Source organism: Dromiciops gliroides, chromosome 4, assembly GCF_019393635.1.
Source record: "Dromiciops gliroides isolate mDroGli1 chromosome 4, mDroGli1.pri, whole genome shotgun sequence".
NCBI classification, from domain to species: Eukaryota; Metazoa; Chordata; class Mammalia; order Microbiotheria; family Microbiotheriidae; genus Dromiciops; species Dromiciops gliroides.
In genome coordinates, this window is record NC_057864.1 from 464,049,301 (window position 1) to 464,065,321 (window position 16,021).

The window sequence follows — 16,021 nt, forward strand, 5'->3', positions numbered from 1 at the left end:
GATGAAATGAATTTGGAATGTTTTAAGTGCTGGGACACTCAGGTGGTGAGATCAAGCTGGTTTTTTCTTTAAAAATCCAGAATCAGGGGCAGCTAGGTGGTGCAGTAGATAGAGCACTGGCCCTGGAGTCAGGAGTACCTGAGTTCAAATCCAACCTCAGACAGTTAACACTTACTAGCTGTGTGACCCTGGGCAAGTCACTTAGCCCCAATTGCCTCATTAAAAAAAAAAAATCCAGAATCATAGTATCTCTGGATGGAGAAGTGTAAGGAAACTCAGAGGCCATTATTTTAACCCCCATAGATTACAAGTGAGCACATGGAGGCCCAGAGAGGAAATTACTTCTCCAAAGTCACACAGGGAGGGACATTTGAACCCAGGTCTTTAGGTCCTATGTCAAGAACACATGAGAGTGGGTGACATTTCTAAAGGAGGTTTTTTTCTAGAATCTTCAAAAGCTTAAAAAGAAAAATCATTTGAAACACATAATATATATCATATAATATATATTATACTAGATATAATGTTACATATTTTATAACAATATGTATATGCTTTTAAAAAAACCTTTTAAAAGTAGTAAAAGAGCCTGCTAGACTTCCTCTCCCTCCCCAGCCATTTTCACCTCCCCTTAACAAAGTTGACCCAAGTAAGGGCTAAGGAGAGGAAACAGAATCTAGGCTCCTACCTGTATCTTTAGCCACTTCGGACACCTCTTCATTCCTCATCTCTGCCATGTAACCAAGCACGGTGAAGATGACAAATCCAGACATGAAGCTCGTCATGCAGTTTACGATGCTAGTCACCAGGGCATCTCTGAAAAACCAGAACAGCTAGCTGACCATGGGATTCAGGGCAGGAAGGGACCTTAGAGACAATTTAGGCCAAGCCCTTCATTTCACAGAGGCCCAGAGAGAGTGACTTGCCCAAGGTCACACAGCTGAGTGGGGTAAGAAACCAAGTCTTCTGACTTCAAGTCCAAATACTCTTTGTACTATATTATACTTCTTCCTATGGGATGTGTGTCTGTGTCATTCATAGAATCACAGATTCCTAGCCAGAGAGGACCTAAGACCAACATACCAGTCCAGCCCACCCATTTTACAGGTGAGGAAACTGAGGACTATGGAAGGGAAGCAACTTGTGAAGTGACATAGGGAGAAAGTTAACTTCTCACCCAGAGCCCCTTCTTACCCTCATACTTAGCCTAGATAGGCTTGCTCAAGTCTCCTTTGGCAAGAGTGAGAAAATTGAGTTTTCTAAATTTAATAAAAGTACCATCACAACTCTTGTATTCCCTGACCTCCATTCTCCTATCCCCCAACCCGGGCTGCCTTGTTTGGGTTTGGCTTGCAGACTAACCACCACCATGCGTGGAGGAGAAGACAGTGACTCAGGTTTTTGAGGAAACCAGTGATAGTTCCTATTAACAGACAAAATAAAGCATCAGAAACTTTTCCATATAGCTATTGAGGGGGTGGAATCTGAAATCTTGTGGCCAGCAGGAGAGGACCTAACATAGCAGACCTCCTGCATATATGGTCTTTGGCACCTAGAGAGCCCAAGGCCCGAGATGACCATCAGCATGCATGGACCGTGTGTTGGGGTTGCCAAATAGCTAACACTTGACTGGTGTGGCCAGCACGTTATCCTAGAAACCAGCTGCTGCTAAGGACCTGTGATGGCCGGAATAAAGGGGAATAATACTTAAACAATGTACCAGACTGGGGCTTGCCACATGGAGTGTGGCAGTGATGATGGCGGAGCATACATTGATGTTTATGGCTCTTTGAAGAAAAAAAAAAGGTTTTGATTATGGTAAGGCTACCTCTTATATATAATGCCTTTAATCTCTCTAAAGTCAACTGGTTGTGAACACAGTAAATGGGTATGACCAATCTGAATGTAGGAACTCCTGTAGGGCCATCTGTGCAAATTTGTCCTGTTGCAATTCCCCCACAGTGATAGATTCACATAAAAATGCAGTAGATGAGATGTTCCCTGCCCCTTTCCATATAGGTCGCCAGCTGGCTGAGGCACACATTGGTGAGAAGCTACCCCACAAGGGTTTCCGTTGGTGGTTCTATCATGTTGGCTGGCCTGATTCTGATTGATAGCTCAGCCAGCCAGGGACAGAAGGAGAAGAAACATGAGAATTAGGGACTGAACTGGGATTTTGGGATAGGCAGCTCTCAAGTGAGGAAACTCCCCTCGACCAATGTAGATGGCTACATTATAAGGTAAGAACAATAAGGCAGGGAGGGAGACAGGAATTCTAGCTGTACCCTGTAGAGGTACTGTTGACATTGCCCAGGCCCCCTCTATTCTGAGGTCATAAGTCCTTTCTAGAATTCTTCATTAATTTCATGCCCCCCCCCACAATGAGACAATGCTTTTACAGTGGTGAAACACCCAACATTCCAAGATACTCACTGGTAACAATTGTTATTGAATTTGTTATAACTAGCAAAGGCTAGTAAGACACCAAAGCCAGGACCCAGCGAGAAGAAAATCTGAGCTGCAGCATCTACCCAGACCTGAAATATAGCCAAAGGGAAGAATGGGTGAGACAGGAAACCAGGACAAGGAGGCCAGTACTGATGTACATCTTCACAAAGATCAAATCCAATGAGACCAATGGAAAATTACCTAAGGAGGCTCCACAAGGGAGCACCACTGATGTATCCAATAAAGGCTGCCTGACATTGTTCCTGCCATCCAGGTATATGTCAAGATCAGTCACCTCAACGACAGCTTCCAAGCTCACCTTTTCTGGAGCTTCAAACATCACTACAGATTGTCCCCTCCTATCCCCCCTCCAAATTCCAGGCTCCCTAGTATTCACAACCCTGGCCTATTATAGGTTTATTCAGAGGAAGTAGAACTTCCATCAATGATATGACAGACTGGCAAATAAAGTTCTCCCCCTCTCCTCTCCTCCCTCTTTGCTGTTCTCATTGTCTTACCCCAGTTTCCAAGAGCTTCTGCCAATTAGGTTTCAGATAGAAAAGGACACCCCTCCAGGCTCCTGGAAGTGTGGCTCCCCTTACAAGCAGGATGGATAGGACAATATAAGGGAATGTAGCCGTCACCCATACCACCTGCAAGGGAAAAGAGAGTTAAAGAGAAGGAAGGATGACACCTCAGCTATCCTGGTCTTTAAAGACTTCTGTAGGTAGGAATTCTATCCCTTCTGCTTAGTAACATCAGTAGGAAAACAGAAGTGATGGTTACTGAGCTTGAGATAATTTCTTGATTTTAGATTTGCTGTGTGTAGTCTGAACACTGTGGAATACTCTGGCTCCAGCTGCCCTTGGGTAGCAAGATCACTGGGCTTGGGGTTTGAGGGATCTCTGGTGCATTATGTCTTTGGCAAGAAATAGATCATGAAACAAAAGAGTGCTGCTGTCCTCCTCACCTTTCCAGATGTTTTGACCCCTTTCCAGATGCTAAAGTAGACAACTGTGAAGATCAGCATTATGCAGAGGGCCAGTTGCCAGCTAATGCTCCCCAAGTCATCTAGTCCTTGAGACCGGTGAACCTGTAAGACATGGCGCCTGAAACAAGACAGAAAGACCCATTAGAGGAATAGGAGGAAATCATTTAATTCTGTGACATATATATGTATATATAATTTTATATATGTATAACATATATCGTATATATGGAGAGGGAAATGGCAAACCACTCCAATATCTTTGCCAAGAAAACCTCAAATGGGCTCACAAAGACTCAGGCACAACTAAAAATGACTGAACAATGAGTACGTGTGTATGTATGCAGTTCTGAGATTATTCCAAGAGGAAAAAAAAGATGAGCATCCACCATGTCATGGTGCACTTAGAGACTCAAGGTTTGATTGGTCTTCAGGCTTCCAGAGGAACACAGGTTGGCTTTGCCTATGTTTCTCAGGATGGAATAGCAGACTCAATTAACCATCACTTGGAAAAAGACTAAAACTGACAGGTGACCTTCCTGGTTGCTCTCTTTCCTTCTCAGCACCTGGTAGCTATACCCCAGGGCCAACTTCAAAGAAAGGTGTAATATCCAGTCACTGATGTGCTGTGACTTAAGGAGCACTGAGAAAGGCCATTGCCACCCTAGAAATCTCTTGCCCCTGAAATTCTACTCTTAAAGTATAATTCCTTTGGGTTAACGTACTACCTCCCCTATGGTAGGAATGACCCTTTAAACTCAAAACGACCATCTCCTTTGTATGAATTAGTTTATCACATTTTTTTTTCAGACAGTGAAAAGAAGAACACTAAGGAAATGGGAGTTTTGATGGAGGAAGAAAGGTTTGCAACAGAGAGGGAGGACAAATTTGGTTAGGACAACAGGGATTTTTCGGGCACATAGAGGGAGGGGACATTGAAGGGAGGTGAACTCTATTCCACAGTCTTGCCTCAGGCCAATCCTACTGCCCCCATGCTCTTGTCTCTATAGTAGAGGGAGAGCTAAATGGAGGAGAGGCTGAGAGCCCCTACCTGCCTCCTAAGAACTCAAGGCTCAGGAGGGTGGCCGGCCCCCAACAAAGATCACTTACATGCACTTACGTATAAAACTCTTCAGCGGGTGATATGGAGTGGGAGGTCCAGGTGATGTTGTCTTCCGAAAAGTAGTTGGTACAATTGTCTGTGTTCCAGGGGTTCTTGCAGCTGGTCCAAGGTAGTTGATCCGTGAAGGAAGAGATGAGGTAGTAGAAAGCCCAGGCCATGATGGTGTTATAGTAGGAGGCAATGTAAAAGGCAATGATGCAGATGGCGAAGCCAATCCCTGGGTGGTCAGAGAGAGGGGTCACTGGAAAGTTGATGCCTAAAGAGCAAGGCCGCCCAGGGCCAGCAAAGGAGATGGGGCCACCAAGTCATAAAGGTCAAGAATGGCCTGAGGGGCTCCTGGCTCCTTGGAAGTATTAAAAGACCAAGAGGGAGGCCTTCTGGGCACTGGTTAACAACTACTCCGGTGATTTCCAGAAAGCTATGGACGAGCATCTCCCATGGAGAGTAAGTATAGAGGGGTAACTTGAGTGGAGGAAGTGAGTGAGTAGAAAAAAGCACTTAGTAAACCTTCAGAGGTCATGCAAATATCGATTCGATCCAACAAACATTTACTTAGTGCCAATTGTTGGCAAGCCACTGTCCTAGACACAGGGGTTACAGAAGAAAAAACAAAGGGTCCCAAGACACGAAGAACCTAAAATTTGTCCATCCTCATAATTCACGTGGATGAGATTCCAGCAATCTCCATTACCATTCCCACTTAGGGAAAAACAAAATCTCCATCTGCTACCCAAGACAAGCAGCAGTGATCTACTTACCTTTGAAAATGGGGCAAATTTTCTTCCATATTGAAATGCAGCCATTTCGGTGATATTGGCCCAGAGCTAGCTCCATATAGAACAGAGGAATCCCACCAAAAATGGCCATGATGGTGTAGGGGATAAGGAAGGCCCCTGCAACCAAGGAGAAGGAATGTCATCTCTTGACTTTGCCCCTTCACTGGACAATAGCAGTGATATTTGCACTTTAGGAATTGGGATGTCATGGATACATATTGGATTGCAGGCATCTAGTTAATGGCATAGCCAGGATTTGAACCCAGGTCTGAAATGAATGGGTTCGATCAGATAACCTCTAAGGTGACTTCCAGTTCTAAAATTCCAAGTTCATATATCTGTGAATTTCCAACACGCTATCACCACCTTTCCATAGCCCCACAGTGTTTAACATTCTGCTGTATTCCCTGGTTTCCATTGTAATCTGCCCTTTAGCTGGATTAACAAATAGGTAGCAAAGTTTGAGTTTTAATTCCTAGTTAAAACAACAATGTGGTATAGGTAAAAGGGTCCTGAGTTCAAGTTCTAGAACTATCCATTGCTAGGTATGTATTGTTGAATAACCTTCATCTCTTTGAGTCTCAGTTTCTCTATCTGTAAAGTGGAAACAGTGACCCCTTGTATTGCCTACCTTACAGGGTAGTTATGAGGAAGCGTTTCATAATATATTACATGTGATATAAATGTATACCATACCCTCCCTGGACCCTCACCCACATCTTAAGACATGTTAGATAATCCCAACAAATAAATCCTAATACAGGAAAGACATAGCTTCATCAGCAGCCTCGTGCACATAACTCTACACATTACCCCTCCCAGTACAGACCTCCTCCATTTTGGTAGCATATATACGGGAAGCGCCACACGTTGCCAAGGTCCACGGCATAGCCAATGACCGAGAGGAGGAAGTCCATCTTTTTGGTCCAGGTCTCTCGTTCCCCTTGGTGACCTTCAGTGCCTACAGCCATGTTGTCTGCTGGTATGGAGTTTGGGGTGTCTCCATCCGTGCCTGTACTCTGAACAGCCGAGTACCCATTTGAGATTTGTCCTGCCTCTGCCTTGTCCCCCGGACCAGTGAGTCCCTTCTGAAGAATGCCATTTTCTTGGCAGTCTTCTCCATCCTTGCAGGCTGACTCCTCTTTCTTAGAATTCAGTGGGGTGGTCTCCATCCTGATGTTTAGCAAATGGTGCTCATGTCCATTTGCAGCCAATTGGAATTAGAACTCTACTTCTCCAGTTCTCGGATGTCCTCACACCTTTATAGTGACTAGACTCCTGTTTCAAGAACATACAGAGGAAAGGGAAAAGATTAGGTACAGGATGTCTTTGGGGAGAGGGGACAATGTAGAGGTGAAATAAACACCAGTTTGTGGAAGTGACAAGTCATATGCTCAATGGGAAGCCGACCAAGCCAAGTGTGGGAACTACCCAGACCTGCTATATAGGGATAAATCAAATCTGCCACTTTCAACCAAATGTGGAATCCCAAATCTTCACCTTAAAATTTCAAAAGTTCTTTTTTTTTTTAAAAAAAGTTTTTTGGCCAATCTAACAAAATAAATCTCTGAGATTTAGAAGATCTCTCTGTAGAGAGACAGAACTTTTAGTTTCTTACTGAGACTAGAAATCTCACCCTCTAGAAGTTTACTGATCGAGGATGAGAATCACCAAGAGGATAAATGAGGAGGTGTGTTTAAGTTAAAAAAAAAGAAAGAAAGAAAAGCTCAGACAGTTGTTTCAATTGATGCGATGAATTTGATGGAAGGGGTGTTTCCAGATAAGGCAGAGAAGAGAAGCCAAGGGATCATGTGATGATAAAATGGCAAGCGAGTTGGAATAAGAAGACAGTTTAAAATGGGAGTAAAAAGGCAGGAACTCTGAGACAACAACAGGAACTGATGTTTACAGAGCACTTGAATGTTTGCTGAATTCTCTACAGACCATCTCATTTCAGCCTCATAGTAGTCCCAGGATGGAGGTATTACAGGTATTATTATCCTTGTTTTTTTTTTACAGGTAGAGAAACTGAGCTTCAAAGAGTTGAGATGTTTATTGAATTGAAGTGAAATGACTTGCCCAGGGCCACTCCAGCTAGGAAGTATCAGAGATGGAATGTAAAATAAGTTTCCCCAACTCTGGTACATGTTACAGAACAGCATTAGGTTAGAAAAAAATCATATTTTTATATGCTTTATGGATAATAAATTAATATGGGTAATTACTTAGGGCAACTAGATGGTGCAGTGGATAGAGTGCTGGGCCTGGAGTCAGGAAGATTCATCTTCCTGCATTCAAATCTGTTCTCTGACACTTATTAGCTGTGTGTCCCTGGGTAAGTCACTTAACCCTATTTGTCTCAGTTTCCTTATCTATAAAATTAGCTGGAGAAGGAAATGACAAACCACTCCAGGATCTGTCAAAAAAAAACAAACCCAAATGGGGTCATGAAGAGTTAGACATGACTGGATAACAAAATGGATAATAAATATAGCGAAAGGTAGAGCTGAAAAAGTCATACTCTGTTTAGACCTTTGTGAGCTACATTGTATGAGATTAGAGACAGAGGAATCATAGCAGGTATCCAGGCTAACAGCCATAAAGTAGAAAGAATACTGGCTCTGGAGTCAGGAGGACCTGGATTCAAATCCCACCTCTAAGAGTTACTACCTTTCTGACTCTGGGCAAGTCAATTCATTTCCCTAGAACTCAGTTTCCATATTTTATTTATTTATTTGTTTGTCTGTTTATTTATTGGGGGGGGGGCAATGATGGTTAAGTAACTTGCCCAGGGTCACATGGCTGGTAAGTGTCAAGTGTCTGAGATCGGATTTGAACTCAGGTCCTCCTGAATCCAGGGCCAGTGCTTTATCCACTGTGTCACCTAGCTGCCCCCTCCATATTTTTTTTAAATGAAGAAGTTGTACTACATGGCCTCTGAGATCCCCCCATTTTACAGATAAAGAAACTGAAGGTTAGAAAGGTTAATACACACTTCTTTATCCTTTACTTAGTCTTGCTCTTGAAAAACTTTCAGACAAATCCCTGGCCCCATTTGGCACCATTCTGGCTGACTTGCACTTCATTCCCATTTATAGTACCCCTGTTACACTGGTTGGAAACCCATCACTGCCTTGGACCCCCACTGCTGCTCTCCACTCCCTCTTCTTCTTCTTTTTTTTTTTTTAAGTGAGGCAGTTAGGGTTAAGTGACTTGCCCAGAGTCACACAGCTAGTAAGTGTTAAGTGTCTGAAGCCGGATTTGAACTCAGGTACTTCTGATTCCAGGGCTGGTGCTCTATCCACTGCGCCATCTAGCTGCCCCACCACTCCCTCTTCTTAAGTCCATGATGCTTCCCAAGGAGCTTCTGGAGCCAACACCCCTGATAGTAGAGTTGGGGGCGCATGGCATGGTGCCATCTTCACCTACTGAGGGAGAGCCTGAGCACCCAGGAGAGTCAGTAGCGGTAGCTTCCGTTTTCCCTGGGAGGGTGCCAAAACCAGGCATTGATGGAGTTATGAAGTCCATGCATTTCCCACAAGGGCTGGGCCAGCCCTGCAGCTGGCATTCCAATCTCTACTATGAAATAGGGTGGAGTCAAAGACAGGACAGATTTTTGTCTGCAGGGAGATTTGAGATGTCAACCAGGAGCAGAGAGAGTAAGAAAACTGAGCCCTCTTGGACTGTAGACTTGTGGCCTGTTATAAACCAGTGGGCAGCCAAGGACTTTCAGCTGATCTGATTTCTTGGGGAGCTAAGTTTTAAAAACTCTCTAAGGTGTATCTGGGCTGGCACGAATCCACTTGGTTGAGATTGCATTATATCTTTCAAGGAAAACTTATTCTAATGTGGATGGTTACCTAGAATTCCAAGTGAGACAGTAAATAGAGGAGCCTCTTTTGGATGGGTGGGGCAGGGAGGGAGGCAGGCAGGGGCTCATATTATATGATGGCTTGGGGACCACGGAGTCATAACTTGATGTTTGGCTCTGTACAAAGTGTTCAACAGCTGTGGAAAGAATCAGGCAGCATGTCTAAGCCGGGTTAGAGGTCTGAAGACAGAACAAATGGGTGGACAACACGATTTTTGAAAGCCCCTTTCAATTCATAAACTAACACTAATTATAGCATATCTATATAGTGCTTAGAGCAGGGATCTTTAACAAGCGGTCCATAGATAGATTTTCAGGGCACGGTGAACTCGGGTGGGGGGAAATATTACGTCTTTATTTCCCCTAACCTCTAACTGAAACTTAGCATTTCCTTTGATTATTTTTCAAACTTCTGCAGGTTGATAGGTTCCACTAGACTTCCATGGCAGCAGGAAAAAGGCAAAGAACTCCTGACTGAGAAGTTTTACAAACTCTGTTCACAATCTTCATTTTACAGACGAGGAAACTGAAGCCAGAAAGGTTTATGTGCCTTGCTCACAGTTGCACTGTTTCCAAAGGAAAACTTGGGCTTTAATTCAGGACTTCCCCTGCCCCCCACTCTCAAATCTGGTCCTTTTTTCTTCTTTTTCCCCCAATAAAATACATTTTTGTAACTTCTGTTTCTATATTACCCACATTTCCCAATATATCCTTCTCCCTCTCAGAGAGCTGTCCCTTATAACAAATAATAAAAAAAAGTGAAGGGAAAAAGAATTCAATAAAACTAACCACCACCACCACCAGAACCTGACAGCTGTAGTGTACAGGGTTCCACACCCATACCCCTCACCCTTCTGCCAAGAAGAGAGGGAGGTGCCTTTTCCTATCTCTTCTTTGGGGCTAAGGTTGACCGTAATTTCTACAACATTCAGTTTTGATCTGTTGCTCTGTTGCTTCCAATTCCAATTTTCATTTGTGAGCTCATTTAATGACCTCTACATCTAAGGCACCTCTGGACAAGTCATTTAACCTCTCCAAGTTATCAGACCACCCTCTAAGGCAAGGTGATGCTGATTTCATTTCTTTATGAACAGAGGAGATGTGGGAAAGCACAACATTTCATACATTTGGTTGCTAGGGATGTTTCTACTGCCTACTTGCAGGCCAAATCAAGGTTATGATATAAGCCACAACTAAATGGGGATTTGTCCATTTTATTTTATAATTGAGCCCAAATTTGGCCTCGTTTTCTATTTTGCTATTGTTGGAGCTACCAGGTCCCCTTGCCTGTCTATAACCCATGTCAAGGATATGTCTCTATATTAAATGACTAACATTTCAGCCAAGATATCAAATACCACATTAAAAGACTAGAGCGGCGCCAGCACAACCTCTAATGGTCTGTGGGTCCCTGCTTTTATTTTTTTTCAAGTTGCTAATATATTTCTTAATAGATGATGTATATAAGCCCTCCTGTTCTTTTACAAAGTATGAAAAACTGAATTGAAAGTGGAACTTAGCCATTAGTTGCGAAAATGTTGGCCAGGACCTGGCCAGCCCTTAAAAAACTAGGCTGCTAGTTTTTCAGTCAGTCCAGGAAGGAGCCAGTACTTGAGGAAGAACTCAGCTGAAAGAAAGAAGAAGGGGAAGAAGAGATTTTTCTTTCTTCCTCCTTATCCCATTGGTCATAGTGTTTTGCAGTGGAGCTACTGGGCCAATGGGAGACACCTCATCACCTGCTTTTATTTTCGTAACCTGATTTAAGTCGATCCCAGCTGAGGTGGCCAGGCTGGCCTTCTTGCTACCCCTCCCCCTGGTCCTCACTCCCCCTCCCCCTGGGCCTCTAGGTAACAATTCCTATGAAAACCACACCCCTTCCATTTACTTAGCACTTTCCCCACCTCTCCCTCAAAGGATAGCTCAAGGCTCATCTGCAATAAATTAGCCCAACCCATCATCTCCCATGCCAGCACAATCAGAAGGATTGTAACAGGAGAAAAATATAGTATAAATAAATAGTCAGCAAAACTGGCGGGGGGAGGGGGGGGAGGGGAAAGACATCCTGGGAAAGAGTTTCCCTTTAGAACCTTGAAACTACCTACAACTTTGAACCTTTGTTATTACACTTTCACACTGGACTTTGTATGGTATTTTATGGCTACAAAGTATTTCACATTGCTTCATTTGATTCTCACACCAATCCCCTGCAAGTATTAGTATTCCCATTTCATAGATGGTGAAACTGAGTATTTGAAACATAGAGGGGGGCAGCTAGGTGGCACAGTGGATAAAGCACGGGCCCTGGATTCAGGAGTACCTGAGTTCAAATCCTGCCTCAGACACTTGACACTTAACTAGCTGTGTGACTCTGGGCAAGTCACTTAACCCCCATTGCCCCGCAAAAAAAAAAAAAGAAAAGAAAAGAAAAGAAAAAGAAACATTGAGGGACTTGCTTAATGCTATCCAGATAATAAAGGGTAGAGATGGGACTTGAACCTGGTCTCTCTTTTTTTTTTTTACATATAAGGTATTTTATTTTTTCTTTTACATGTAAAGATAGTTCTCAACTTTTGTCTATACAAGCTTTACAATTTCAGATTTTTCTCCCTCCCTCCCCTCCCTCCCCCCCCCTCCCCTAGACAGCAGGTAATCTGATATAGAACCTGGTCTCTTGAATCCTATTCTGTATCATTCCTCTGCTCAAGAATTTTCAGTTGCTCCCTATTACCTCTAGAGTATTTATTACCTGCCCCAATCTGGCCCCCATCTACTAATTATTTGTTTATTTGCCTTATCGCTCCTATTAGACTTTTTACCTCCTTGAGGATATCACCCACAGTGCCTTGCACATAGCAGTGGTTATTCAATAAATATCTGTTTAACGGATGAACCCTCATATTTAGGATGTATAATGGTGTTTTAAAATTTCGTTCATTGATCCTAAGGGAAGATAGATGGGGAAATGTATATATGGACTGGTGTTCTTCTGGTATACCATGTGAGGTATTCTCTTGGATCTTCAAAAGTCTATTGACAATCATCTCTAGTTCCCTGATGTTCCCTATCCCCCATCCCCTGCTTCTCCACTATTTGGTACCCTCATCTTGAACTGGGGCAGATGCTATCAAGGAGAGCCATTTATCGCTTTCTGGTTTTGTTCTAAGTGGTTACAAAGTTCCTGCATCTCTAAACCCCGCACTGACTCTTTTAACAGTTGCCTCAAGTAGCCACAAATTGATTCAATTATACAAACATTTATTAAACACTTGCTCCATTCAAGGCACTATATGAGGCCCTGAGGATAAAAAGTTTGTTTCCCAAAAAGTCAGTGTCTTCAGGGTGCTGATCGTTTATCTGCCGTCTCCAACAAGGTGTTCCCCAAAGCACTAATCCTGGGTGGTCTCCTTTCTCCTAGCTCTTCCACTCTTACCCATCCCAGGATTATCCAAGGCAAGGGACACAGGGAACCAGCAGAACTGGAGGGGAAGACCTCAGAAGGCACACTAGGAAAGGCTTTCCCTTCAGAACCCCGAAACTACCTAGAACTTTGCACCTTCTTTATTATTCTTTCATGTTAGACTTTGTATGGTATTTTATGACTACTAAGTGTTTCACATTGACTCATTTGATCCTCAGAACAACCTTGTTCGGGCCAATCCTGCTTCCTGTTCTCTTCTTTTCTTCCTACCTCCCTCAGATTGCCTTTGTCTATAAAACTTAGTAGGTCATTCTCCTTGGGGATCCTTGACGTATGTGTCATTATTGTCAACCTCTAGGAGGATGTGTAAAAGCACACAGGTAGAAGAAACCCGAGTATGGAAGGAAAACCTTTGACTTTAAGCTGTCTTATACAAATGGGAGGGCCCCTTGGAGCTTGGTATTGGACACAGTGGTGCCCAGATCTGCCTGATTCCTAGGAGACAGACAGGTTACATGCCCTGGAATGCACTGGCAGACAGACAGAAGATGTCTCTTTGAATCCCAGTCCTCATACTTCTTTTTTGTGTGGGTACCTTGGTCCACCCCTCTCAGTATTAGTTTTCTCATTTGTGGGACTCATGTCACAAAGGCATTTGGAGGAAGGTGCTTCCTTTGAAAGCTATAAGTGGCACTAAACAAACAAGAGCTCATGATGTGGTGACAGATGTTCCCAGGGGAGGATGAGCTCTCCATAGACCTCCTCCTATATAGACAGTCACAGTTTTCAAAAAGCAGTGGTCAGATGAGCCCCAAACCCAAAATGGTTCATGCCTCGTAGAACCGCTCCATAGGGTCCTGGGGAGCAACTTCTATTCTGGAACACATCTATGATATCCCAGGTTCTCTTTAGAGAATCCACCAACTTCTTCCACTACAGCTAATAGATGGAAAAGGCTGGGGACCCGGAGATGAGAGGAACTAAGCTCACTAGTTTCTAGGGATGTTCTTCACTGGGATCTTTTTTTATCGAATGATATATTTTCATCTGCCTGGACTGTGGAAGGAACCAACGTGCCTCAAATGGCCTGGGAAATCAAGGATCTGGAGCCTCCCTCTCTTCCTCAAATGACCATGGATATACTTATCTTTTTTAAAAAGTAATAAATATTTTATTTATAGTTTTGAGTTCCAATTTTTATCCCTCCTTCCCTCCCTCCCCTTCCCCCAAGCAATCAGATATGGGTTACTTATCTTTTTTTGAGAGACATCATGGGAAAGTCAATAGAGAGCCCCCCTCCGAGTCAGGAAGATTTGGGTTTAAATCTTTCCTTTATCCTCTAGCTGTGTGATCCTGGACAAGTCACCTAGCCTCTCAGTCTCCAAGTCTCTAAATTTCAGAAAAAGTGCTAACTTGAATTGGTAGAGGTTATTTTCCTCATTGGAAATTCCTACACTAATGAAATCACAAGGCCAGTCCCAAAATGCCATCTACTTATCATTTACATCTTGTATCCCCATAACCGGATATAAACCCCTTGAGGGCAGACGTTGGTTTTTGTTTTGTCACTATGTCCTTAGCACCTAGTACAGTCCTCTTCATACACTAAGAACTTAATAAAAAAAGGGGGCTCAATTGATACACTGTTGATGGAGGGGTAAATTGGTCCAATCCAACCGTTTAGATTCCCCAAAAGTTACTAAACTGTACATAATCCTTGGCCCAGCAATGCCACTACTAGGCCTAAGCCCCAAAGAGATCAGAGAAAAAGGAAAAGGACACACATATACAGAAGTATTCATGGCATCCCTTTTTGTCATTGCAAAGAACTCAAAACTAAGAGAGTGCCCGGCATTTGGGAAACGACTGAGCAAATTATGATTGATGAACTGGGCTGTAGCACAACTGTCTTTTAGAACTACTATGCTAAAGAAATGAAATCATTTCAGAGAAATTTGGGATGAATCGCATGTGAACTGATGCAGAGTGGAGTGAACAGACCCAGAAGAATGATTTCTATTGTAACAACATCATAAAAATGAATAATTTTAAAGAACTTCAGAGCTCTCATCAATGACATGCTCAGCATTATTCTGCAGGACCAATGAGGCCCACGAATGCTGCTCACCTCCTGAAAAAGAGGCAGAGGATTATATATGCACAATGAGATGTTCCTCAGTTTTCTCAGGTACAAACAGATAGGGGAAGGGCTGGCTGATCTCTGGTCTCTTCTAGGTCTAAGGTCGCTACCACTGGGGGCAAGTCAAAACACACCCTTGTTTAGGAGCATTGTCTCTTACAGTAGTGCCAGGCTAGCAGTAGTATTTTCTCGTTCTGTTCACATTCTTCTCTACCATCAGAAATGCCAGCAGTGGGAAGCTCTCTTTACAAGGCTACTCAAAAGCAGACAGGGCTAATTAGTGCATCTCTGCCAATAGGCCAATCAATTTCAATGGAATAAACCTGTATTCGGCATATCTGATGTGCAAGGCTCCTACAAAAAAGAAAGTTGCCAACATGAATCTGAATTCCCACTGTGAGAAAATGGGTAGTTGTCTCCTCTCAATGAGGATATAACAGTCAGTCATACTCCTCCTGACCTGTTTTTAGAACAAAGGTCTCAGATCCCCTCCTCCCCCTCTGGCTAACAAAATTACATGGTTCAAGGAGCCCTGGTCTCAATAAGGTCCGCTCTGGAGTTGTGTCCATATAAGGAAGAGGGATGGGAATACTGCATTCTGATTAGCTAGATTTTGCATGTAGATTATAACCCTTGAGTAATCGGACCAATGATGAAAAAGGGGAGGGTCCATTCACATTAAGGACTAGGGTATAAAACAGGGCCTGTAATTCCCCTTTCTTTGCACCCACTAGCTGCACACTAGGGTACCTCCTCATGAGAAGGAAATAAAAGAGCCTTTTGTCACATCACTGCTGAATTCCTGAGAATTCCTGAGAAGAGGATTGTTTTCCCTCACACCCACCCTTCCTGTAGGTGAGCAATGGCTGGATCAATGCAGAACTGTCATTAGTCATCAGCAGGCCCTGCCCCTTGAAAATGTCCATGATTATAATTCTTTACCTAATTTCACCAGCACATTCTAGAGAGACCTTGAGATCTTCTATTTGGGTCTCATACTTTATGCTCACATGTCAGTATTGCCTCAGAGCTAAGATACTATGAAGGTGAATCTTCTTCAGGGTTTCTTAGCCCCCTTTTTTGTGTCCTTGACCCTGACAGTGACAGACTGGTAACTGGCACTCTATGACCATGATCCCAAGTCACAATATTCACAGGTACCCACCACCCACAATGTTACAGAGCCCTTCTTCAGACACATCAGCCCCTCTCCTTTTTGCTATGATCAAAATAGCCCTATGACATAAGGAATACAAA

General features: G+C 43.3%; 1 protein-coding gene across 1 annotated transcript in view; it reads right to left on the reverse strand.

Annotated features, from left to right (window-relative positions):
- SLC6A4 (solute carrier family 6 member 4) overlaps window positions 1–16,021 on the reverse strand; it is a 57,486-nt gene that overhangs the window by 25,124 nt on the left and 16,341 nt on the right. The window contains exons 2-8 of the mRNA XM_044004633.1: window positions 6,165–6,613; window positions 5,318–5,452; window positions 4,557–4,776; window positions 3,419–3,557; window positions 2,967–3,101; window positions 2,434–2,537; window positions 689–816 (exon numbers count right to left, since the gene is read on the reverse strand). Coding sequence (XP_043860568.1) covers window positions 689–816; window positions 2,434–2,537; window positions 2,967–3,101; window positions 3,419–3,557; window positions 4,557–4,776; window positions 5,318–5,452; window positions 6,165–6,507 — 1,204 coding nt within the window. The 5' untranslated portion in view covers window positions 6,508–6,613. The remainder of the gene's footprint in view (window positions 1–688; window positions 817–2,433; window positions 2,538–2,966; window positions 3,102–3,418; window positions 3,558–4,556; window positions 4,777–5,317; window positions 5,453–6,164; window positions 6,614–16,021) is intronic.